This window comes from Argiope bruennichi, chromosome 2 (assembly GCF_947563725.1).
Source record: "Argiope bruennichi chromosome 2, qqArgBrue1.1, whole genome shotgun sequence".
Lineage (NCBI taxonomy): Eukaryota > Metazoa > Arthropoda > Arachnida > Araneae > Araneidae > Argiope > Argiope bruennichi.
The window spans coordinates 128742730-128769741 of NC_079152.1; the positions used below are offsets into that span (position 1 = coordinate 128742730).

A 27012-nucleotide genomic window follows, 5' to 3' on the forward strand; every position below is an offset into this window, starting at 1 on the left:
TTGAAGAAAACAGTCCATAGAAAATAATTTATTCAACAAAGATCAACAAGCACAAGCGTTCAATTAGTTTGTCTCATCCATCGAACCTCAGATAACGTGAGGCAGCACTATACAGAAAGGGAAAGAGCACACTGAATATATTCGTGCCTGCCTTGAAGCGGATACTTTTGGAGGTAGGTGTACAACTCTCCGAGTCATAGTTCAAGTAAGGTTCACACAATTCATTCAAGTAGGAACCGCCAAGAAGCCTCCATAGCTGTTTCACCAATTCACTAGCTTCTTCGCCACACGCTCCTAGTGTCGCATTTGAGGAACAACGTATGTTGTCAAAATAAATGCTGGAATAAAATAAAATAAATTATGTTAATAATACTTATAGTTCAATGTAAATAAATAATATTGGGAGAACAAATTAGTTCGATCTTTTTTTTCTGGTCAAAAATGCATTTATTTCAGAGAAAAATGAATGAACTGATAATTAAAAGTACTTTCCATCGCTCTTTACTGCTTTTTTCCACCACTCGGGCAGTCCTCTGATTCCATTTCGAAAAAATGTCTCGTCTTTTAAGGCAATCAACTTCTGTGAAAGAAGTGAACTAGTAACTTGCCAAATCGTGCTGCATCCGTTACAACAACCAGTAATCAGAAGGAGCAATGTCCGGAGAATATGGCGGAGCAGTAAAATATCCGACTTAAGTGTTTCCAAATATTTTTTTACGACTTTATTTCAGCATGAAGTCAAGCATTTTCATGCAGAAAAATAATTTCGCCATGTCTCTGCTGGTATTCCGGCCGTTCCTTTAGATTTCAATCGTACGGAAACTACTTATTGAGTCACTCCCAATAATTCTGTAATCTTCTCTTGCATTTGAACTGGATGTTCATCGAGTAATGCCTCCAATTCTTTATCGAATTTTTTTTGGTTGTCCAGAGCGAGGCTTATTCTCAATGATGAAATTACCATTCTTCAAATGTCAAAACCATTTCCTATATGATTTATCAGTTGGAGCATGTCACTATAAACTTTCACAAGTACTCGATGCGCTTTGACTGCACTTTTCTTCCAATTAAAGCAGAAAACTAAAGCCTCCCGAAATACAAAATTTGACATATTCAACACAATAAGAAACAAGTTCTTTTTATGAAATTCAAAATCATATAAACTAAATATTGTTCATAGATGTGTAACATTTCTGAAACCACGGAAATCGGATGTCACCTGGAAATACTCATAATAGCCAGAGACATCAATTGAAAACGCACCGACTAATTTGTACTTCCAATAATAATTCAAAATCAGTAATTCAGCTTATAATTCAAAATCGTAAATAGATAAGAAAAATTGTACTGATCAGTATGATAATATGCAAATAAAAACAATAATAAAACATTAAAACGGGAAGAAAAAATAATTGATAAGAAATTGATAAATACCATAAAATACTGTATAGATAGGCGGAATCTGTGAAAATAGCTAAAAATATATATATTTTTTAAATCCCTCTCTGTTCATTGTGAAAAGGAATTTCTGAAAAGGCGCATTCATTAAATTAATGTAATGTTTTTTTAACAGTTTTTATCCTTATGCTTTTTTTCATATATTAGAGTTTTTTACTATTCAAATTTTATTTCATCAGTTTAATGAAAAAATCTTTAAACTATGCCATTTTTACCAAAGTTTACAATGCATTTTCTCTAGTTATTCGATGCATTGAGTTTGGCATGCCTGTCCAACAAAAACGTCATTACACATCTCTGACATAGGAATCAAAGATACCTTTGTAAGTTTAGTGGGCAGGACCAAAAATCGTCCTTCTAGGGTCTTCACACGAGCAGCAACACATTTAACGCAGAACTGATTTAACATGTGCTGGATCTGCATATTCGTCAAATTTTTGACTGAACTGAGCGAAGAAACTGAATTCACATTAAAGACTTAGTTTAAAAATACTTGTGCCAAAGACTGAAGGCACTAAATTATTAAAAGACTAAAACAACTTGTGCTAAAGGTCACAGGTAGTTTCAATTTGTAAGCTCATTTAGCTTTAGTTGAAGTCGAATTGATAAGAAGCTGTTATCACTCACCAGCATGTTCTTTCTTTAAGAGTGCTGGGATCACTGTATTGCAAATCCAGCGTCTTTTGAGATTTCACGTAATCTTCGGTGCATTCATCCAGCTGAGATGCGATAGTCTTAATGCATTCTGCATGCCTTAAGTATTCTGCAAATAGAGGTTAAATTATTCTTTACAATGAAACATTTCAATATAATGTTTGTATTTTAAAGTGTGTATTACAGTTTAGATTTATTTTTCTTCTTTAGCTAGTGTTTAAAATAAAATCAATATGCAATAAGAACCTATATAGTATGACATCGTCAGCTTATAGTTTAATAATTAAATTTAATGTATTGACATTAGACAGTTACATAAAATGAATACAGTAAATAAAAGAGGCAACTATTTAGCATCAGATAAGCATAAAACTTTTATTCTCAATAGTTTGTGTACATGTTAAAGGGCTGGTCTCTGCAACAGAAGACTAATGCATTATTTTTTTATTTTATTCAAAAATAAAACATTGACCAAATCTGATTGGTGGAACAAATGAGGTACGTGACTTTGTAATTCACATTTATGTATGTATTCTATAATCCTTGATTTTTCGTCCATTATACCTTTTGATTTCGAATTAGGCAAATTTTTTTTTATTCCTTAAGGGATTTACTTCCCATATTCAGGGGATATCAGGGATGTATTTACACCCGAAAGCCTTTCAAAGGTGCTTACATCAGCGAAGTTTTGAGAATGAAGTAAAAGGCAATAATTTTTAAAGCTGTTTATAAACATGTATTCAATAAAGAATTTTTTTTATATCATTTCCGAATTTTTGATTTTGTGAATTTTTTTCCATGACTTGGAAGTGGAAATTTTGCATATATGCTACTAGAGTCAACAGTCATTGAATTTAGAATGAATTAAAAGTCGAAATAGGAAAAAATACAATTTAGAAATTTACAATTTTAATCGCATGCATTTCAGTAGAAATTTTGAAACAAAGTTAATGCATACAAAACATTATAAAAATAACTCTGATATTGCGTTTTTATTACATTATATGCAATAGGTCGTGCAACAATTTGATTTGCTGATTAGATTTTGTATCTCAAACAGTTTACATTCTGACATTCTGTAATAATGAACTCTAAACTTACAAAACGATAGATAATTCTGAAAGAATTATTATATCACATTAATATACCTATCTTTCCATAAAATAATTGTTGCTGACTTTTTAATATGTACATTTATAAAACAAATGTCACTAAAAATTTGCATTCTACAAAAGTTTTAATTAAGCGCTTCCGTTCTAATTAAAAAAAAAGCTTATAACGAAGAAAGTCCTGATATACTGAGCACTTTACTTTAAAATTGTTTTGATGTAGAATCCAGAAATTAGTATCATTTGTAGATGTTATAGACGAATGATTTTCAAAATATTACTCCGCTTTAAGAAATAAATTGATGCAATGCTATGATAACAATTCCCCTCCCCCTGTAACCCAGGTGAAACCATCTTTTTCTTCCCACAAAAAGAGCATATAATTAAAGCATTTCTAGCTTATTAGATGCTTTTACTTTGACTTCTTAAATCACAATGCTTAATTTGTAATAACATAATTTTCCCATGTATTCTTCCAGTCCTATCTTGACTGGCAAAATGTACAGTTAAAACTTTGTACAGTTATCAGTATTAAATTTTGTACAGTTATCTGTTCCTGACAGTCATAACACTACTTTAACATTTCCAGATATTTATTATCGATTTTAAATTTTGATGTTGTATGAGAGGTGCCTTCAGGTAATAAATTTGAAACAATTCGAATCTTTTGCCTCAATACATTTTTTTGAAATTCTAATAATGATTAAATGTATTAAAACAATAAGGTAGAAAATTATTATTATTATTATTAATAAAAAATGTTTAAAGAAGTCTTATTAATGCACTAAAAATCGGAGCTTGTTTAAAAAAAATCAAAATGAAAAGGGCAAAAAAAAAAAAAAAAAAAAAAAAAGAAGAAGAACTGTTAACATATGAAATGCTATAAACAAAACTATCAGGATAGCTAATCCACTAATATATATTATAAAAAGTTACAAGCATTCTTTAAAAAAAATAAAATATGTGTTTCAATCAACTTCTAAATGCTTTATAATTTTTGTCTATCGTTCGAATTCTGTTACAAGAAATTCTACTGTTCAGCAAATTGATATAAATGAGTTTTTTTTTTTGAATAAAATTCATATTTTCTGATAGTTGTTTTTCAAGATAAGAAAGATAATTAATTATAAGTCCCATTTTCAAGCAACATTAAGGCTATATTGGGACGGACCTTGTCATTTTGAACTTCGGCCAAAGGACGGGAAGGACATCTGAGCTGGCACCCCCCTCTCTCCACTTCTATACCAGACCTGCAGGTGAATATTGACTCCAGCTACTTTAATGTGTACCACATCCTATTACACGGCGGGTCTCGGTGGAATAAACCTGAACCGTCCAATCCAGAAATTCAGCCCTTACCACCAAGCCGCCGAGAAATTTGAAAAAAGATGCTACTGCTATCATATAATGCATACATAATTTATAGAATGGTGTAAATACAATATTGATTTCCCATTTGATTATTTTAGGAAGCTAAGAATGGCGCCTAAGATAATGCTATATTAAACCATTACCTTTTCGTAAAGAACTGTTTTCTATGCAAAAGTAATCAAAAAATTTATCTGATCCTTTAATTAGAGTTTTGAAAATGTTTTGTTCGTCTTCTGTAAGACATTCTTCAGCGAAAGAATTCACACAATTTAAAGCCAACAGCTGTTTCCTGGAAAGAAAAAAAAATATTGTCCATGTCATAAAAAAAATCAGATAATTTAAATAAAGTCATTGATAAAGTCAAAGATGAAAGCTGAAAAATGGATAATTTTAGTAACAAGGGAATTAACTTTTTTTATTAATCCTACGTAATGATACAAAATATGCAGGAATATAAATTTTATAAAATCCATTTTGTTCTTAAAAAATGCTGTCCATAATTTTGATAAAAGCTCATATTCAATCGAAAGTTATTATATATATATATATATATATATATATATATATATATATATATATATAACTGTTTTGTTTCGTTTTCATTTTAGTTTCGTTTTCAAACTTTTTCTTACTTTAGATTGGTTACTCGTTCTTGCATTTGGTTGGAATTTAGCTGCAGGTGCGCTGTTCCACGAACTGCAAATTTTTAAATAAAATATTTTTAATAGTTTTTTTTTGGTGGTGGTGGGGGGTTCAATAGGTTTTTGGTGTATTGCCTAAAAAATTTAAGAATTTTCAGATCATTTTTCCTGATTTTACTTTTTCAAGAATTCCTTGTTTTTGGCGTTTGGGAGATATATTTTCATTTTAATAAATAAATTAAACTATGCAAAAAGTTAATAACGAATTTATCATAGCGCATGGCCCGTCGCGCGCTCTACCAAGGGGCACTGTGGATAGCTTTGTGTCAGGAGCATTCACGGAGAAAAAATTACTGACACAATTGTTTTGTTTAAAAAATCTTAAAAATACAAAAAAAATATATATATATAAAATTTGTGGAAACGGAAAGTGTAGGACATGTCCATTAGCAGATAAGGAACAGATCAAAAATGAAAACTCAAAATTACAAATATTCTGTAAAAACAAAAATTTGATTTATCTCCTTAATTGTTCAGAATGTAATTTAAAATATATTGGCCAAACTAGCACCGAGCTTAATTTAAGAATTAACAATCACAGATCCGATATAAAAAACTTCATAAAAAATAGGACCACTGACTTCGAACTGGAGCATTTTCAAAACCATAACTTTAACAATATTAATATCTACATTCTAGAAGACAATATTAACGAATTAAACAAAAGATTAGATCTGGAAAACATTTATAGTTGCAACCTGAAAACTTTATTTCCTTATGGTCTCAATAGTAAATTAAATGGGGAAGGTTATGCAGATTTAAACAATAATTGCATTTATAACAAATTTAACATATTTAAAAATTTTCTAAATAAAGATAACTTTTCTAAAAGATTTAAAAGAGGTAAAGGGAAAGGAGGCAATTTTCAAATTATATTTGAGGAATTTCAAAATTATTGTAATCTGGAACACAATAGTGAAAACATTCACAGAATTAGGAAATACATTTTTGGTCTTAGAAATAATAAAATGAAATGGTTTTTAAATAATAAATTCGGGGAATCAGAGTTTAAAAATTCTTACACTAAATGTATTATTATAGATCTTATTAAATGTAAACTTAACATTGGAAAAAACGATTTACTTTTTAATAATAAAAATAATGTTTACAAAGAATACTGTGTGATTAAATTCTTGGATATTTACTTCGAATATCTAAAATTACCCAAAATTATACATAATAATAATATATTTTTTCCTCTTGCAGATAAAACTACTGTATCAATAGCGTTTAGTTACACTTCAACTTTAAAGAAAAAAATTTGTAATTATAATTACTATAGCAAAAATTTCGATAAATAAAATAAAACAGATTGTTACTGTAACAAAGAAAAATATAAAGATTTTATAGATATTGATAAAGGTCATATTATTACAGGTAATTTAAAAATTATTGAATCCAACTCTTTAAGAGATTTGATGGGAAGAGGAACAAAATTTAGATTAAGAGAAAAAATAAACCATAACAAAATTTTGATTTCTATTGGTAAGGATTTGGATGTTTTTATTGCCAAATTATCTAGAAAATACCATTGGCCTACGGAAGGTTTCGGGGAATGGAAAGTGAGAATTTTAAAGGAAATTAAAATAAAATTGAATACTGATTTTGACAGATCTAAAGAACGTGGGATTTATTTTAGTAAAACATTAAAAAATGAAATAAAAAATTTAAAAGAAAAATTTGTTATTACAGTAATAGATAAATCAGCAAATAATTTCTGTTTAATTTGTAAATATTATTATAAAGAACTTTTAATTAATGAATATAACTCTAATGCAACTTATATGTTAAAGAACACCGGGAAAAAGGAATTAGATAAAAGAATGCTAGCTTTCGCAAAAAAAACCAAAACTAAGACTTGCTCTCTTAACTATCCTTATTTATTCCCAACAGTTAAATTTCATAAAAATCCATTAAAATTCAGATTCGTAACCTGTAGCACTGGCAGTTATAATTACTATACGGGTAAACATTTCTTTAAATACTTAAAAATTATCCTGGACAAAATAAAAAATGAAGACAACTTTATTATTTCTAGTAACAAAGAAGTATTGGATTTTCTTAAAGATAACAACATTAATAAACTTAATACTTTTGATTTCGAAAATTTATACACTAATCTACCTCATGAAAAATTAATAAAGGTCTGCACTTTTATATATGACGAATATTTAAATGAAAATATCATTCCTAAAAATAACTGGCTTGAGTTATGTAATTTTAATATTACTGAAAATTACGTGTTTAATGGTATTAATTTTTATAAACAAGTCAAGGGCATTCCAATGGGGACAGCTTTCTCAAGTGCTTTAGCTAATATTTTCCTGCATTACTATGAGAAAAAAATAATTAAATATAATTTAATAAACGGGTGGAGATATATTGATGACCTACTTTTGATTAACTTCGAAAATACTAATATTATTACTAATTGCTATCCAAAAGATTTAATTCTAAAAGATACAAATAAAAATCAACTTGAGGCTACCTTTCTGGATTTAAAAATCGAAATTGCTAATGATAAAACAATAGTTGGTATATACGATAAAAGGGGTGATTTCAACTTTAAAATAACAAAACTATGTAACTACCATTCCAATCTTAACTCTAAAATTTTCAAAAATCTAATTTTCTCACAAGTTAACAGGATCAAAAGGGTTTGCAATAATAAAAATTCTTATATTGAAGCATCAAATATCCTCCTTAAAAATTTAATTAAAAATGATTTTTCTAGAAATTACTGTAATGTCAATTTTTTAATTAAATAAGGTATGGTTTGGGATTAATCCTTTGGCTTAAATAAAAATAGAACTTTACTTGCATATTGGATCACTCAATAGATGGCGCTGGGTGCCTACCTCTGTTTACATAATTTACCGTTAACTTTTTTAAAAACAGGAAATCACAATCGATTGTTTAAAGTTTCCTTGACTGTTGGATGGTATGTGCTGGCTTTTCGTTTTTAATTTTAGTTTTAATTTTAATGCTGTTTTTGTTTTTATTGTTATTTTTGTTATTGCATTTTTACTTTGTTGTGGTTTTTTTCTAATTTGTTATTTTGTATTTCCTTTCTGTTAAAATAGTATATCTCTTGAGCATAATTTCAGGGGATTTTCGGGTCACGAGGAATCATTATTAGACAATGTCTGTATGTCCTCACAGAAAAAATCCCTTTATTTGAATCCCTGCCTGAGGGTGACCCTTGAAAAAGTCTTCAGGCCGGATTCTTTTTTTAATAATTTTTTTGGTTTAATTTTTATTTGATTTTTGTTTTTCCTATTAACTTGATTCTAATACTTTTGTATATATATTATATATATATATATATATATTACGATAAAACTTTCCATCTTCAAGGGGAGAAAAAGAAGATTCTATTTTTCAATTATCAAAACAAATTAAAGTCAGTAAAAAGAAGTTGTGAAGCAAATAGGTAAGAACAATATTAAAATATAAAATTTTCAATCGTACCAGATTGAATTGTTATTAACAAATAAGCCGATTTATTAGAGCATCGTTATCGCTTTAAACTATAATTGTTATTCATAGTTGTTGTAATTCGATAAAATGTAATTGAATTCATAAACATTTCAAACATTGAGTGAATATTTAATCAAAATGACCAAACATTTCCTGAAGTAAAACAGTTTTTAAAAAATGAGAGGAAAACAGTTTTAAAGGGGTTGGATAAAGCAAGAATAATTTACCGCTTGTTTTCAAGTTTAATTTTAAATTAGAATCTAAACAGAAAGGTTTATTTAAATTTATAAATTATGAAAGAAATCTTAACATTCGCAAATAGGAATTATATAATTCCACACAGTTTATATAAACAAGATTCCATTTATTCTACGAAAATATGTAAAAATGCCGTTTGTAACCGAAAGTAATCTATACTTATAATAAAGCTCAATGTGTGTGTGTGTGTGTGTGTGTGTGTGGGCACTCTACAGGCCAGGTCATTTGACATACAGCTATCAAATTTGGTACATGTATACCTTAGAGGTCAGGAATGTGCACCTGGGGTCTCTTTTTTTGAAATTTTAATTAGAATTTTAATTATTAATTAAAAACTAACTTTCCCGCCAAAAAAATCTTCCATTTTCCCCACCGCCAAATGAGTAAGGCTTCAGTTATTTTTTTCTCCCAACAGTAATGATTATTATTATTTATTTAAACGATTATTTAAACGATTCTGTTTATTTTCTTAATGTTTTATGATTAAACATTTAATTTTTATTTTTAAAATTAAACATTGTTAATTAATCCATGTTTCAGATTCATTCTGAAGTACTTTTGAATTAAAATAACACAGAATAAAAGAAATTAAAAATGTCTAATCTGCATAGCGTTACCCCAACTGGCGTAGAAAAATTCACGCATTTGTGTTAACGTAACTGGCGAAGAAAATTCACGCATGCGCAGTTTGTTCTGACTGTTGACATGACAACCAACGGATGATTTAAATTATTTTTAGGTTAGTTGCATGCTTTTGTAATGAAATTGTATTTATGTTAGTTATATATTTTTTGTATATGCTTATAGCTTTAAGTACATCGTTTTTTAAGTAGTTTTTTTAAATCTGTTTTAGACCGATTATTTTAAACGATTCATTTTATTTTCTTAGTGTTTGATACATTTAAAATGAAACATTGTTAATTAATCGATCTGTTCATGATGAATCTGAGAAATTTTTGTTGACAAATTCTTGAGATATTACATAAATTAAAGACATTCTTTAGTGACCATAAGGTTTAAACGCTCAGTGACTCTATTATCAGTAATCATATTATTAAAAAAATGCTTTGTTTCAGTAAAAAATATTATTATATTAATTGCAGATTAATCATTTACACTTTAATTTAAAGCATAATTTCTACGAGAACTAACAGAAAATTAGAGAGATACATACCACGCAATGACTGAAGGCCTTTATAATATTATGAGTAAATTATATGACTATCAAAATTTGAAGTTTTAAAATATTTTGCTGAAGAATCTATTAAAGTTCCAATTGCGTAAAATATTTAATGGTACGACTGGAGTATTCCGGTTCAACCTATTTAATTATTAAAATTTAAACGAACATTAATATTGGCGAACCGGCTGGTCGCCAAAGGCGGCTAGTAAATACATAAAATCAATATGGATTGGGGTTATTTTCTTCCTTAATCATTAGCTGAAGATTAATTTATTTTTAATTTCTGCGAAAAAAAGGTTTTTCTAAGTTGGACCCTTTTAATAATATTTTAATTTTTTAATTCGCTGATGTTTTATTATTATTATTCACCATTAATTAAATGCTCTATTTTATTTTAGGAGCATATTGTCTCCATGGGAATAAAAATTTATATAGCATGCAAGATATTAACGCGCCTTTTCCTCAGTTAAAATAATTGAATAAATCAAATAGTATTGATTAAGAAAAGAGTTGACCTTTGGTCCCATGATCATTAATACTGTTGTCTACAAGGGATGAACAAAACGATGTGAGTTCAGTTCCTAAAGAAAGAGTTAAAACATAAGTAGCATCAAAGGCGTTGTCCGCCATAATCATGTCTGCTATCTTATAGATGAAGCGTATCAATATGTCTTTCAGAGAAATTCAACTGCTCCACAAAATTTCAGTAAAATAGTTCCCTTAGTATTTAAATAATATGTCTGATGATGATCGATGTAAAATGATATATATATATATATATATATATATATATATATATATATATATATATATATATATATATATATAAATTTATAAAAATCAGTATTGAAAAAGGATCACCTATCGTATGACGAAAATCCAAAATGAAGCAAACTATTTTTTCTAGCTTTTAAGTTGCTCCAGAAACAAGAGGATGTTAATCTAACCATTACAATAACAACATAAAAAAAGGTACAAATATTTACTCTTTTAAGACCGAGGATGCGCAGCTAATTTTTTTTAAAAATAAAAATTCTTTTGCTGCTGTTTATGAATATATTTTGTGAAATATTTACAGCCTGAATACACCTAAAATTACTGTTCTGATAGCGAAAAAAATAGCAGAATAACTTATTAAACTTTATATATATCACAATTAAGTTTAATTAGTTTTAATTTATATTATAATGATCTTATAAATTTAAACATATACATCATCATCATCAATAAATTATATATATCATCATAGTATAAAAGATCAGTTCTGACTAATAGTCAGAACTGATAATCTTATTAATGTACGCTTAATAAGATTATTAATCTTATTAATGTACGCTTATTATTATAATCTTATTAATGTACGCTTAATGGTTAGAATGGTCTATTTCTTTTCATTTGCAATTCTTTTTTTGGTTTATTAGCTTTAGGTTAAAATGAAATTTGAATGCTCTAGAAGTTGAGATTTCAAACAGAAAATATTCGCTATAAAAAGAATTCAATAATGAAGAACGATTGTGTTTCACAGAATATATTTGATAGCAGTGATACATATAATTAAATCGATCCAAATTATTTAAGCTGAATAACAGATCACGCCTCATTTCTATTTGATTAAAAAATGGGATTCTATTTATTTATTTACTCACAATGATTTTACATCTCAGATTAATGTAACGATTTGCATGTTTTAATAATTATTAATTTAAGAGTACTGCGCATGTTTTAATAATTTTATAAGAGTTATGCGCAGTTTGAAGATGCATCAAAGTTACTGTGGTAAGTACTTTGTAATTTTGAACCAATGGTCTGATTTTGAGGATGGTATTTGGCTGTAGTAAATAGCAATGTTTTCAACGATCTAGAAAGACTTTGAAATGCATTTTTAAATATTAACTAATTGTTACACTTCTAAGTTGTACAAGTTCTAAAAAACAATTTCTTGTGTTAGATAAAGCATAAATGTTTCTAGATTGAAAATGAAAGTTGAAACTGTTTAATATCTTACAACAGAATGACATTCATTCTTTATAATTTCTTTGATTCCACAGAATTATATTCCTTTAAATTATAGTTTAGATGCTTTTAAGACCAGGGCTCAAATTTAAATACTTTTAACATTCTTCATTGCGCTCCAAAATAGATCCAACCATTTCAATGAAACAGCAAAAACCAAAACACTAAAAGCCTAATCTATTATTATGAAACTATCTTTATAATAAATTACTTTAAACTATCTTTATAAAGTAAAGTGGATTATTTTCGTTTGCGATTACATTGTATTGCAACCAAAATATCAGTTGACAATGCTACAATTTCATACATATTAAAATGAAAACACCATCAAAATAATATGACCTTTTTCTTCAAAAAAATTTGTATTCTGTTTTTTTTACCCATCTTAATCGGTTTTTAAGCAATTTTTTTTTCTGTCTGAATACAAAACACCCGAATGATAAGAAGCAAAAGTTGTAATAAAACCATTCAAGTAATAACGATAAATGCACATACAAAATGAACAAATATTACAAAATAAATATGCTGCAAAGGGAAGATTAAATATAAATTGTTTGAAACAGCTCAAATCTCTATAAAAAATAAAAAATAATAATTATCCTTCTAAATGCAAGTAATAATTAACTTATACTGGTTGAGATTCTAAAAGAGTTTTTATTAAACGAGATTAATAAAAGTATTAGAGAACATTATTCAAAATTTCTGCTAGATTTACTATCTAATATTCTCTCATATTCTTTTAGAGTTACCTTATTTTTATAACTTTGTATAATGTAGATTAAAAGTGACATTCATATCAAGCTTTAGCATTCATTTAAAAAAAAAGGACACATTTAAAATTTGTTAACTGTCTTTTTTATGTTTATTTTCTTAATCGTTTATGTACATATTACGAGAGCGTTATAATTCAATTGAAATCAAGAAAGAAATATGTGATAACCCGATGCGTTATTACTTAAAATAGTTAACATAGATTTTGCTTTTAAAATGTGGGTACTGTTTATAGGCATTACTTGAAAAACAGCGGAACTCATTCCCATTTCAACCAGTTATGTTTCCGTTCCGTAATAAAAATTGATTGCTAAAACACAGCAAGATGAATTGAAATCGTTTGTATATTTAATTGTGTCACAATATTTAGAATTTTAATGGAATGGAGCTTAAGCAATTCGAAACTGACACAATCATACTGAAAATTTGATTTATTCAAAGAAGAACTTTGGTCTAGAAACAAATACATCGACAGAAAATGACTATTTTGAAATAAAAAGGACGGTAATTTGGTATTGTATAACAATTTTAATAATTATTACGCAAATATTAAATAAACATTAATTAACAATAATAACGATTACAATTAAAAATTTTAATAATTTAAAAAATATAATTTTAACAAACTACTATATACAGCATATTGAACACAATAATTGCAGAATGTAACATGGAATTGAAGTAACATTCGTAATTAGAACATCCAAAGATTAAAAAAAAAAAAATGCAAATTTTTTTATTGCCCTTTTGATTGAATAGGTTGCACAGTAGTAAATTTTCCGAGTAAATCACAAGTCTTAAAATTATTTGTTCTGAAGGCAAAAAGATTGGGTGTCTTTTAGTAAGAAATAATTATGAAATTAAATAATTTTATATCTTTTTAATTTGGGCATATTACAGTCGATTTTTTTTAATAAAAAATACAGAAACGAATTTTTAATAGAGAATTTAGAAAAAAATATTTTGAATTATTTACGTTTCCACTGTATTTACTTTGATGGTAAATTTTTAAATTTTCCGAAAGAGAATACATTTTTTATGTGTTAAATATATGCAAGATTAATTTAACTATTTATGGCAAAATAATAATTCAATGTCTTACCTGCACATTTCTGTCAAAGTGTTGTTGTCACTCGAGTACTGATAGCGTTGCTGATATTTCTTAAGATTTTCGAATTCTTCTCTGCAAGCAACGGATTCACTCGAATTACAGTCGTGTGCAGCTGCTACCTGTTGTAATCCTGGAAGAGATAAATATTTAGGAACAGAAAGATGGCTTCATCTATACAAATTAAAGTTTAAGAATTTAAAATCGATTCCTCTAATTTACATCCCAGATTATTTTATGTTTATTTACAATAATGTTATGAAATCTAAAAGAAAAAAACCCGTATAATTATTTCAATGAAAATATTAATTAACAAAACCTTTTTGGAGTACGCTGATCTTGAAAAATAGATAGTCTAGTCTAAACCCTTTCCGTTTTTGTTAGTTTATAAGAAACATGCTTGATTAAAGTGACAGTTCAGTATCGTCTACGGTTCTTTTCACTTTTATATGTAGTGCACTCTCGAGTGTCCAGTCTCATGTGGCGAAAAGGTACGCGGGATAACAAAAAAGCCGGATAGGTCGGTGCTCTATGTACTCATTTCTTTGCTCACCAATATCAGAAGGCAAAGTTTTTATCCTAAAACTTACTGTTGTAACACTTTTTTTCTCTCTTCTTATTGAGTACTAAGTCCTCCATTTATCTCAAGCTACGTAAAATGTGAACGCGGCCAGAATGCACGTTGAATCATAGAAACAGTTGTCGGTAACGTGTCGAGTTAAAATAGAAGGCTCTATACTTGTAAGTTTATATATGCTTATATACCGAATTGCCAGAATTTAGTAAAGAAAAAGTAAGTTAAAGAATATAAACTGTTCATATTTTTAACATAAATTCTGTAATGTCTATCTTAAATGCAATATAACAGCTGTTTATTTATCATCCATTTTGAAATCTTTACTGAGGTATACTTAAAAAAACATTAGCCATACCCAAAGAAAATTTTTCGAATATTATATATCCTGTGCCATTATAATCAGGAACAGCGGCAACAATGGAGGTCCGTAATTCACTGATGAAACAATGAGCAGAACGCTGCTCTTTATCAGTCACAGTTGCTTGTATTTTGCATACGACAGCATCGCAGCAGACGCCCGCTTCCAATGCCTTTTCAACGTTGCCAGTGCAACGCCTTGCCTTCCTCTTACGATAAAAGAAAACTAGGCCGGATAGTACGGAAGCCGGATAGTTTCGAGCCGGATACTCGGAAGTGTACTGTACATGAAATATAAATAGAGGAAGAATTATAACTCTGTCTGAAAGGGTGCAAAAACGATATATTATTGTGATCAAAATGTATTTTGAAAGGTTAATTTAAAATAAATTTGTAGTAGATACAATCTTCACATTTTTATCAAACGATTTCTATAAACATTTAGCAACAGTGAGGTATTTATTTCATTTTATCATTCGAAAATATATTTGTTTTTAATGAGATATGAACTTTTACTTTTCCGACATTATTAACAAGTCAACTAGAAATGATGTCCATTGATCGTTGTTGAATACGTTCCTACATGGAAAACGTCAAAATCAACAAAAAATATTGAGGAATAAATTAAGCTTTGCAAAGCGATAATATTCTTATTGTCCTTATTTTTCGTGAATTGTTCAAAACTAATAATCAAATACGGTTCCACCAGTTCCGCATTCACCTGATACAGCACCATATGACTTTTTTATTTCCACGATTGACAGCATCTCTTCATAGTAACTGTTTTGAGATATCTGTTTTTTAATCTTGTCATTTGCTTGATTAAAGGAAATTCGCTTATATATGCGTGTGTGTGTGTGTTCACATTGGGGAAATATTTTTTATCCCGAAATTATGAAATCTAGAAGACTTAGATTTTATAAAAAGATAAAAAAGATTATATCAGTCAGACTAAATGTTATCAAATTTTATAGTTATAAAATCAGAAAAACAGATGTTGAAAAAAAAAGCAATTAAGGAATAACAGGAAGTTATTTTAGTTATAACGTCACCTTTAAATAAACACCAGGGATATTTCGGGATGAAATTCGTAATTTTGAAACATGGTTGGATGATGAGAACGACATCTGAACTGACAACCCTTCTTTCAAATTTCCTAAACAAAAAATTAGCATATATCAGACTGGCTTACACGGTGTTTCTTGGAATCGGATCTCGAACCTGGAACCCTCCAGTCTTAAAGCCAAAGCCATATTATTGCACTGGGACCCAGAAACTACTTAAGAGAGATGAGTCAAATACAATGATGCGCACAAATGCTAAAAAAAGAAACCAAGAAAGAAGATGCAAGAAATTGCAGAAGAGCAAGAACACAAGATGAGCTAAATGTCAAAAAGGAAGATGGTGAAAGACAATGAGAAATCAGACAGCAACGTGATACGAGTTCAAATTGAAGGGAAAAAAAAGACATAAATTGTTTTGTCGTAAATGCTACGCAATTGAATACTAGTCTGTCTATCAATAACCCCAAATATCCTCATAAATCTATAAAATACACTATTTATTGAAAGTATAGGGTTGATGTACTTGTTTAATTTGCGGTTGGAAAAAGTGGTCTAGAGAATAGCTTGTGTCTAACTAAAGGAAAGAGAAATTAATTGCTTAGTTTCTGAAACATTCGAATTTTTGAAAAGTCTATTTGTGCAAGATTTAATCGAAAGGAAAGATTCAAGAGAGATTAAATTCTTAGTGGAGAAGTTATTCATTTGTAAAAAATAGCCCGAATTCGGTTCTCGGACAATGCCAGGTTATTAGCCAACATATATGTTACAGTCAATGTATTAAAGCCAGTATTCTATAGAATTCCAAAAACTGGTCAGTAATGCATGGAACGATTAAACATTTCATTCATTTTTCCTAGCATTCTATAGAATTCCAGTTACTAAAACCGAAATTTATGAAATACATTTTCGATACAAAAAAAAAAAGTCTCTTTCAAAAAACATGAACGAGATTACACCCGTTGGTGGATTAAGCCAGCATGATTATGGCATGCTTAATAAAGATATTTCCATTTCTGCTTCCTATTGTGCATGTTTAAAAGAAACCAGTGATGCACAAGTTTGGGCATAGTGTCAAAAATTTCGTACCTTTTGTGACAATGGAGTGAATATTTTGTACACTTTTTGTTTCAAAACTGAATAATAGCTTTATCTTGTTCTTTTTCCCATATTTTGTACAAATAGCATTTGTCATTCTACTGAAAGCTTATTTATTATATGTAATTCCTAGAGAAAGTATAATAATTTTACTATTTTATATTTAAAAATTCTGAAAATATAAATATAAAATTCCTAAGTATTCTATAGAATGGCATGTACATACATATATAACATATATATACATATTTATCTGAGATTTCAGAATAGCATATAAGTATTCAAGGGCAAACGAAGAGAGAGAGAGAATCGTGTTACTCAGTTATTTTCCAGTAGTTTGGGAAAGCATTAAAGTGCATTTTCCCTGGATATAACAAAGGGGCAGACATAATTGTTCCAATTAATGTTTCTACGGACTAAATGATCTCTGATTAGGAATCCGCCAACACACACACTGTAAATCAAGGTTTAAGAAAGATTCAGATTGCTTATTGTCTGAAATAAAGCAGATGTGCATAAAAAGAAGAAAGGAACATATTACTGACAAAAAAGGCTTTTATTATTAGACGTTAATGTGATATTAACTGCTAATAATAAAAGTTAATTTTTTTAAGCATTAAAGAAACAGGAGTGCAAATAGATTTACATTGTCGTATTAAATCAGATTTGCCAATCATTACTTTTTCCATCTAGGCATTGCTAGATAGATGCATGTACTTTCACCTGTCCGTCAATGGTGAAAATAGAGTTTTATAGAAAATTAACATCTAAGTATTGGGTTTTATTACATTTAGGCTTTGTGCTATTTCTTAAGTACAATGTATAACTAAAAATAAAATACTGTAATCGCCAAAATGTTTTGCTTTGAGAATGAATGTTTAGATTTGCAAAAATCCCCCTCCCCCCAAAAAAATAAAGCTTTAGGAATCATGTCTGAACAACAGTAACCCACAAATATATGAATAGAATTCGGCATGTGACCTTTACGCCGAAATTTTAGGTCTCTATCAAATTTTCAACTGAAATCGGGAAGTATTGAATGTGTTGGTCTATCTAATCGTGAGTATGTGGGTTTATCAATCCGAACTTGCAAAAAGCTAGATTAATGAAGTTGAGAACTTGGCCTTAACATCAAAATGCTATATCTGTGTAAATTTTATATTGTAAGTATAAGAATAAAGATAAAAAAGTACTTAATTGATTCTTTTCACTTTAGGATGAAATCAAACTGGATACAAGTCAGATTAAGGAACCGTGCCTGGAAGTCCGGAGGATAACATTTAAGCTGTTAAAAAGGCAATTTATTTATTTACATAATACTATCTCTGCATAGTTTGCATAAAGGCATGACTTGAGTTCAGTTTATATTGATGGGGCACTCTGGTCTTACACTTAACGACTAAGGCCATTGACACATTCACTGTTTGATTAAATAAGAAATGTCACGGTGCTATCGGTTACTTTACGATCAGACCAACTCAAAATCTTATTATGTGATTTGAATTAGAGGGATTACAGATTGTAAGATTGTATAGATTACAGGATTGTAGATTTCATGCTATACATATGCGAATATTAAAGACATAAAATCTTTTGACATTAATGATTTATATAATAAGTAGATAAACATGTTGTTATTCCACAACTCCTAGAACAGTAGAGCTATAACAAGTCTATGAAATTGTGCACCCTGAAGAAGTCCAATACTGACAATGGATTGTCAATAAGATCCTGCCTGGAGAGGCCCAGACGAATAAGAATGTGATCAGACGAAGCCTCTTTCGTAAAACACCTGAAGCACAATTTCAAAGCGCTTAGAACCCTCAGAATATTTCATAGTTCTAAGGTGCCCACTGAAAAAACGAGTAAGAGTAATCTGATCCTGACCACAACAATCAAAAGTCAGAGAGCCCCCTGGACAGCTATTCCTATACCAATGATATACTGGTAGGACAAGCAAGCCAAGTATGATAATGTGAGTAAAAATGCCGTGTCTTTAAAAATAATTATTTCACAGAAAAAAATTGAACCATTCCTTTTTTACGTTATAATTAGGGCAGTTTGTCATCGCAGAAATTAGCTGTTCTGCAAAAATATTTATCAAGAAGTTGCACTTTAAAAAATACTATTTTACCTATAAGTAACTTAAGGTAGGTGATTACATTTAAAAGTCGAGTTTTTGCAAAAATATTTTTGCTTGTTTAATATTCGTATTATTTGATCAATTTTCTGTATAAAATTGTTTGAATTTTGTTTCTAAGCCTATTTGAGAGAAATTACATTGATATTTATATTTGAATTTATATACGTTTTAATGCCATTTTACATCTTCCAAGGCATTTTTCTCAAATTTTAATCTTTGGCAGAATTATCTTATGAAAAGCCTAATAAATTAAAATCTAATGTATATACCTTTTCAATTTTGGTACAACAATTTCACAATATGTTCTGCAGTTCTTGAACTAGAACATGAGTAATCCATCTCTTTATAAATATTTTATAGTTTCTTCTGGCTTCACAATGTGAAAAAAAAAAAAAATTGAACATTGCATTTTATGTATCAGCCAAACCCCAATTTAAAGAAATACAGCTAATTTTTTTAATTCAGGAACTGGATAATATTTTTTTTGTTATCTGCAAAATTTTAAACAAATCATTTGATCATAATATTCTAAACTAAAGGATTTTTGCTTTATTTTTTTACCCATAAAAAAGTTCTTTTTTTTTTCCAATTTTTATAAACCTTCGTCACTTAATGAGATATTTTGGTTTCGTAGATTTTTTTTCAATCTTTTTCATTCAAAAATTAATTATATATAACTATTTTAGAGCTCTTTTCAAAAATTTCATCCCGAATATAGTCATATACCTTAAATCCTTAAATTTTAATACCAGATATGAAATTTTATATATCCGTATTGTTCCTTAAATGATTGTCCTTTTTTTATTAAATAAATCATAACTAATATGACGGCATAAATTATTCACATCAGCAATCCAAGAGACATCACCACAAAAAAAAAAACCCCAAAAAAACCCATATATTTCTTATATTACATCTACACTCGAATAAATCTTGCTGTGGAATTTTCACTGGTACTGGATTTAAGAAGTTTGAAGATTTTTTAAAACAATGTTCAAATACGACATGGTACGATTTTTATTTTTTCTATTGAATTTTTTACCCAATGAAAGATGCGAAAAAAATACTTTTAAGGTATCCAACTAGGTTGGATGATAAAAATGAGCAATTTTTTTTTTTTTTTTAGTAGTTTCAAAAAATAGATACGTTTCTTTTTCCAGTGATCTCTGCGGCAATTTTAAAATAAGTTATTAACAAACTTTTGGTATGTAAGTGATTCTTATTTATAAGTATTTAAAAACTTTAAATGCATTTTCTGAAGAACGATTTTTTTTTCATAATTTTAATTCACGAGTATTGTCATATCTCAAAAAAAGAATCAAGATATTTTTATGGAATTTATAATTAGTTCTCGTTACGTTATGCAGAATGCAATGAACTATAGTTCTGATGATAAATGCTCTAGAAGGGGATTTTTGATTGTTTAGTATAAATATTGTTGAAAAAATATTTTTATTAAAATTCCATAGATAATTTCATATTAATACACAAAATTATTATTTTTGAATTGAATTCTTAGATAATAATTACTTACACTCTTAAATATGTTACGCATGTAACGTTACAAAGAAAGATGAAAAACTAACAATTTTTTTCTCTAGAACATTCCTAGTTTTTGCAAATAAATGCTAAAGTTTACATCAAAATATGTCCTTTCTTCAAAAGCTACAAATATATTTAATTTCACTTTTATTCATCATTTTATCCTTATATTAATGAAAGAACATCATATAAACATTAATATATTTGTTTTTTTAAGAAAACCCTCAGAACTTTGTCGGATACCTTAATAAATATCTGCACCATTCATCGTGTTATGCATATAATAATGAATAGCAACTGATTCTCCGTTAAGAAAATTTTTATTTGATTAACATTTAAAAAAGTTATCTACATACTTTTTCGGAAAGTGATTTTTAATAAAAGTAAACGAATATTCAACAAATCAAATAAGTTTCTGTTGAGGCGAACCTGAAAAAGCCTATGAGAGAAGGCAAAGAGAGAGAGGAAGAAAAAGACAGAGATTGGATGCGATTTTTTAATGGAAGTTAAAAAGGGAGAGAGCGATAAATTGCTCAAATTTAAAGCCATGCTTGCTGATTTGCAGTTCAGACGCCTATATTAAAAAAAATAAAGAAAAAATAATTCTGGTCGCCAAATCTGTCAATCAGTTGTGTGCGTAATGGTTTTTCATAAGCTGCAAGAAGCCTATGACAGAAATGCATATACTTTGCATATTTTTCGATTCGTTTAGAAAAACCTTTTCATGTTTCTATTGTTTTTTTCTCTATTTTTTCTGATTATCAAATTCTCAGAGATGTTAAGTAAGTAAAGATTATTGAATTTTCTTAATGAAACTTTTGTTTTTTAAGCATATTATTTCACAAAAAACATTTTTAACCATCTTAAAATTAAAAAAAAAATAGCTTTTCAACGTAACAGTTTTTTTTCTAAAAAATATTTTTAAATATTTTGCAATACATTTCATTCTCTTCTTTAGTTTCATACTCCACTCGTAACAATGCTATTAAATACTTTTTTGTTTGCATATTATCTAATATATAAAAATCTCGTGTCACGGTGTTCGTACTCCTCCGAAACGGATCGACCGATTTTTATGAAATGTTTTATGTGTATTTGGTAGGTACGAGAATAGGTCGTAAAGTATATTTCATAACGATAAATATTTAGTGTGTGCGACTGTTGTTGGTTAATTTCGCCGGTCCATTGTCATTCCAAGATATACGCAAAGTGAATGGACAACAGTATTCAACATACGTATAAAGATGCATGCCTTGCTCTCGGCTTGCTCGAAGACGACAATCACTGGGACGATATGCTTTCTGAAACCGCATTGAGATATACAGCAACACAAATTCGTTTACTATTCGCTATAGTGTTGACTACATGTTTCCCGGGACGAGCAGATGGATTGTTGGACTGACGGACGAGTTATGGGATAAGCACAAAGATTCAATGACTGACGATATATTGCATCGAATTCGTACACAGTGCAACGATTACATTCAGTGATGCTATGCACAAAAAAGCATTGATTGCTATCGAGGATTTTTGCGTTGTCATTGCCAATTTACCACTCAGTCATTTCGGTACGAGTTCGCCAAAGTGCATCTAATTTAATGGACACCGAAATGAATCGTGAACTGCAGTACGATATTGCAGAAATGGCAGCGATTCTTACTCCTTTCAGGTGATTTCAGACAAACACTTCTCGTCATTCCACGTTCAACATACGCTGATGAGATCAACGCTTGCTTGAAATCATCGCCACTGTGGTGTAATGTTGAAAAAGTTCAGCTAAAAATAAACACGCGCGTCCAAATGCTACAAGATCCCTCTGCTGACACATTCTCGCACCAACTGTTAGATATCGGCGATGGAAAAGTTGCTGTCTATGAAAATAATGGATGCATAACATTGCCCACTAATTTCTGCACTATCGTTGATTCGCAAAATCGTGATTCGCTCTCATTGACCGCGTATTTACTGATGTACGCACACAATACATAAATCATGCGTGGCTGGAAGAAAGAGCCATTTTGGCAGCAAAAAATGTGGACATCGACGATTTAAACTTCAAGATACAGCAGTCGTTTCCAGACAACTTGGTATCATACAAATCGATCGACACAGTTTGAGATGCTAACAAAGCTGTAAATTGTCAACAGAGTTTTTGAACTCGCTGGATTTGCCAGTCATGTCCATTCACCACACCTTCTACGACTGAAAACTGGATCTCCGGTTATTTTACTTCGGAATTTGAACCCACCAAGGCTGTGTAATGGCACGCAATTGGTCATTAAAAAGTTGATGAAAAACGTTATCGATGCCACCATTTTGAATGGTAAATTCCGAGCCGAAAATGTTTTGCTGCCACGAATTCCAATGATTCTCACAGACGTGCCAATTGAATTCAAACGCGTTCAATTTCCTATTAGATTCGCATTCGCAGTGACAATCAATAAGTCGCAAGGCCAAACGATGTCTGTTTGCGGCTTCGATTTGGGCACACCATGTTTTTCACACGGACAATGATACGTGGATGTTCTTGCGTGGGCAAACCATCGAGCTTATTTGTGTTGGCTAAAGACGGACTGACAAAAAATATCGTACACTCAATTGCTCTTCGAAATGAATATTGATTTTCTTTATTTCATTTTTATACTTCAGGTTAAAAAATATATTATTTTTTACACTTTACGTTTAACTTTTAAGGGATCAAACAATGTATATGTTCGTTACGTTAATGAAATACATTCTATTGATAAAATGAATGGTTGGTGTTTTCTTTGTTTTTATCGGCAATCATCGTCTACAGCGCTCCGTTCCTCCTTCTGTCATAGATCCCATCCGTTATTTTTTAATTAACAACCAAAATATTCACTAGAAATAATTTATATGGCGGAACGACGTTTGACGGGTCAGCTAGTTATTAATATATAATTAAGAATATTGGATGTACAATATAGACAAATCAAAATATAATCAGCTATGCGGTCATGAATCAGAAATTAAAATCACAATTAATTTTTCAGAATTAAATTTTTTCTATAAGCAAAAAGCAAAACAATATTAGTTAATATATCTTCTATTTGGTAAGGAAATATGTTTTATGAAAAAATCATTAAATAATATTTAATCAGAAAATGGTAAAAAAAAATATGAGTTTCCAATGGAATTATTATCTCGTCTGCTTTTATAAACCGGAAATAGTGCTTTTAAATCTTTCAAGCTGCATTTTTTTATTTCGGAAACATTGAACAGAATAATTTTCTCGAGATGTTTGGCTTTGAAGTAAACAATGAGCACACGCATCCTGCCAATACTGATGCAAAGATAAGGTTTACTTAAGGGAGGAAAGTCTGGAAAAACAGAACACTTCTATTTATTTTTACATTACAATTTAAAGCTACACTATTCCATACAACCTTCAAAATTTTTCGAAAATGTTTGATTTAACAGTGATTTCTTTTACAAGAAAAGTAAACTTCTTCAACATCTTTTTAACTTAACTTGACATAGAGATGAGAAAATTTTAAAATGTGCAGTTGATTTTAGGGTAGTAATTCTTAGACTTTGTTTTTTTTTTGTAACTCTGTTTTATGTTCGCATCCGTTTGCGTTACTACTCACATGCATATTCTCTTATTGTACTGAATTTGTTGTGGGCAATTAATGGCAAAATAATACTTGCTTCTATTTTACATGGATTGGTGCATCAAGATGCAAGCTATTCTTAATTAGTTTTTGCAGCAACGGAGGTTTACTCCTAGTAAATTTTATGGCAAAAAAGTTGGCAGCAAAAACTGAATTCAGAAAAAAAAAAGTAAGTTTGATTTGAAAATGGAAAGAAAAAAAAAAAAAAAATTCATGTTTCCTTATTTTCTTAAGTGAGATCAGCATTTAAAAACTTAATTAAAAATCACAATCCATTCTCTTTCTGAAGTTCGAACAAAAATTATACAGTTCTCAGAATATTTAAGTGTGACTATGTGCATAAAATATTAAAAAAAAATTAGGAAATTGAAAATTAGTATTATTATAAAATCTCTAAGCTATTCAATGATTAATTAAACGTATGATTTAAAGAAAAAGCTCTTACGTTTAATTATATGCAGTGCGCATTCTGAAAATTATCGTTTGCTCGATGTTCTTCTCTTTTGCATTATAAAAATAGAGGATAATCTTGAGTTTCCCCTCTTACATATACAGTTAAATTCATTTTGTGATTAGTTTCATACAACAACGAAGAGAATCGAAAGTGTATTTGTTTCTTTTTTCTTTCATAGATGGGATCCCACATTTCAAATAGATATGCAATCTCGATATAAAGATCTCATACTAGAATTTTTCCATTTAACTTGTGTTTTTGATTTGTCGATTTCACTTTAGTACAAATCGACAGACCACGAGATATTCGAGCTTTTCGGTCTAAAATTTCGTATATACATGTATCTAGTGATCCATTAAATGCCAGATTTCATCCGTCTATCTTATTCATTTCTAATCATAGTGTTCACATGCACAAAGATTGGCCAATTTTTCATTAGCAAATTTGTTTCTAAAGAAAATGTTTCTTTTATTTTTTAGTGATAATCAGGTTTTTCAATAGGTGGAGTTTGTTTTCTTGAGGGAAGTTTTTCAATTTCTTGAGGAAATAAAATATTCTTTTCTTAGGTGGGATAGCATTTGAACATATAATATACTAAAACGTGGGAAATGCATCTGTTACCTTAGTTGACCCAGATGAAGATTAAACGGACAAAATATTCAGATTGTTGGTATCTTTAAGATTTCAAAGAGGCGTATGAAATGAATCCCTGATGAATGCTAAAAATTTAACAATAAATCTGAGAATTACATGATGAAATATACTTATGGAGTTTTTTGCAATTTTATTTTCCCCCTAGTTTTCCAAAGCAATTTTTACATACGGTGAAAAAACGTAATTATCTCGCGAATTCATATTTGTATAATATACATGAAATTAAACATAATCATAACTCAGCATAAGATCATGTGCACATTCTTCTAACTCAGCATAAGTCAACGTACAATAAACGATTTTACATTTGTAATGCAACTGTGATGTCAATAGAATCGATGAGATTGGTCGCATCGACTGGAAACCAATATTAATTGAAAAGTTTGTTAAAAGATAAATGAATTGTTAACTTCTAACGAAATTCTAATGTAATAACGCCATATTTATAAGTCATGTGCACAAAATGGGAAAGATGACTGAGACATGAAATAGTAAAATTTGTGCATAAAACAAATTGCATTTACAGCCTAACACATTTTAGCATATAGTGTGAATCTATTAACAATTTTATTGTTAATCACTCAGTACATATTTAGTCTTTAATAGAATAATTAAACAAGTTTGATAAATCGAGCAAGATTAACAAAATTTTAGTGAATCTTTAGCGGAATATATTAAAGCAAATATGCATTTTTTTTTATACAATGGATAATTTTTGTTACAATAAAAATAAATAAAAAAAAATGGAGATGGAGAAATAATCTTTAGATGCAAAATTAATTTTAAAGGTTACAGCGGTGAAATAAGACACCTTTAATCATTTGACATGTCGGCGAATTAAGGATTGTTAATTCGCTGAAAAATAATATAAAATAATTTTACATTTAACTCACAAATAAATAAAAAAGATTTCTGAGCAAAATAAATTTGCACACATTTACAGTTCTAAAAATAAAACCACAAAAAAAATCACTAAACTTACCACTCAAAACAATTAATATTACGGCAAAAATCCAAGGTACTTCCATTCCAAACATAAACTAAAAATTAGCAGGTTATTCGATTCAATTGCCGGCTGGTGAAATTGGCTTTTCGCCAATGTTGTGACGTAACAAGTCACGTGTCTCGCCGAGCGTCATTTAACAAAACTTTTCGGTGTGTTCCATCGACGTTTCTCAAGTTTTTATTTTCTTGAACTCAAAGGGAGCAGACTTGGAACAGTTTAAATATTCATTTTCTACCGAAAAATGTCTGGGATTTATGGTAACTCGTCCAACAGAATGCTGAATATGTGTAAACATTTGAATACATCTGCTTCGATTTGCATTTTGCAATGGTTCATTTTTTTTCTGTTGCCGCGCTGCTAAACTGAATCAGGTAGCGTG

The 27012-nt window shown here is 29.2% G+C and overlaps 1 protein-coding gene across 1 annotated transcript; it reads right to left on the reverse strand.

Annotated features, from left to right (window-relative positions):
• Window positions 1–27012, reverse strand: LOC129961333 (uncharacterized). Its single transcript, XM_056074980.1, has 5 exons — window positions 26610–27012; window positions 14101–14239; window positions 4736–4881; window positions 2086–2221; window positions 1–338 (listed from the first exon to the last, which is right to left on the reverse strand). The coding sequence occupies exons 1-5, from the start codon at window positions 26662–26664 to the stop codon at window positions 74–76; spliced, it is 741 nt and encodes a 246-aa protein (XP_055930955.1). The 5' UTR covers window positions 26665–27012; the 3' UTR covers window positions 1–73.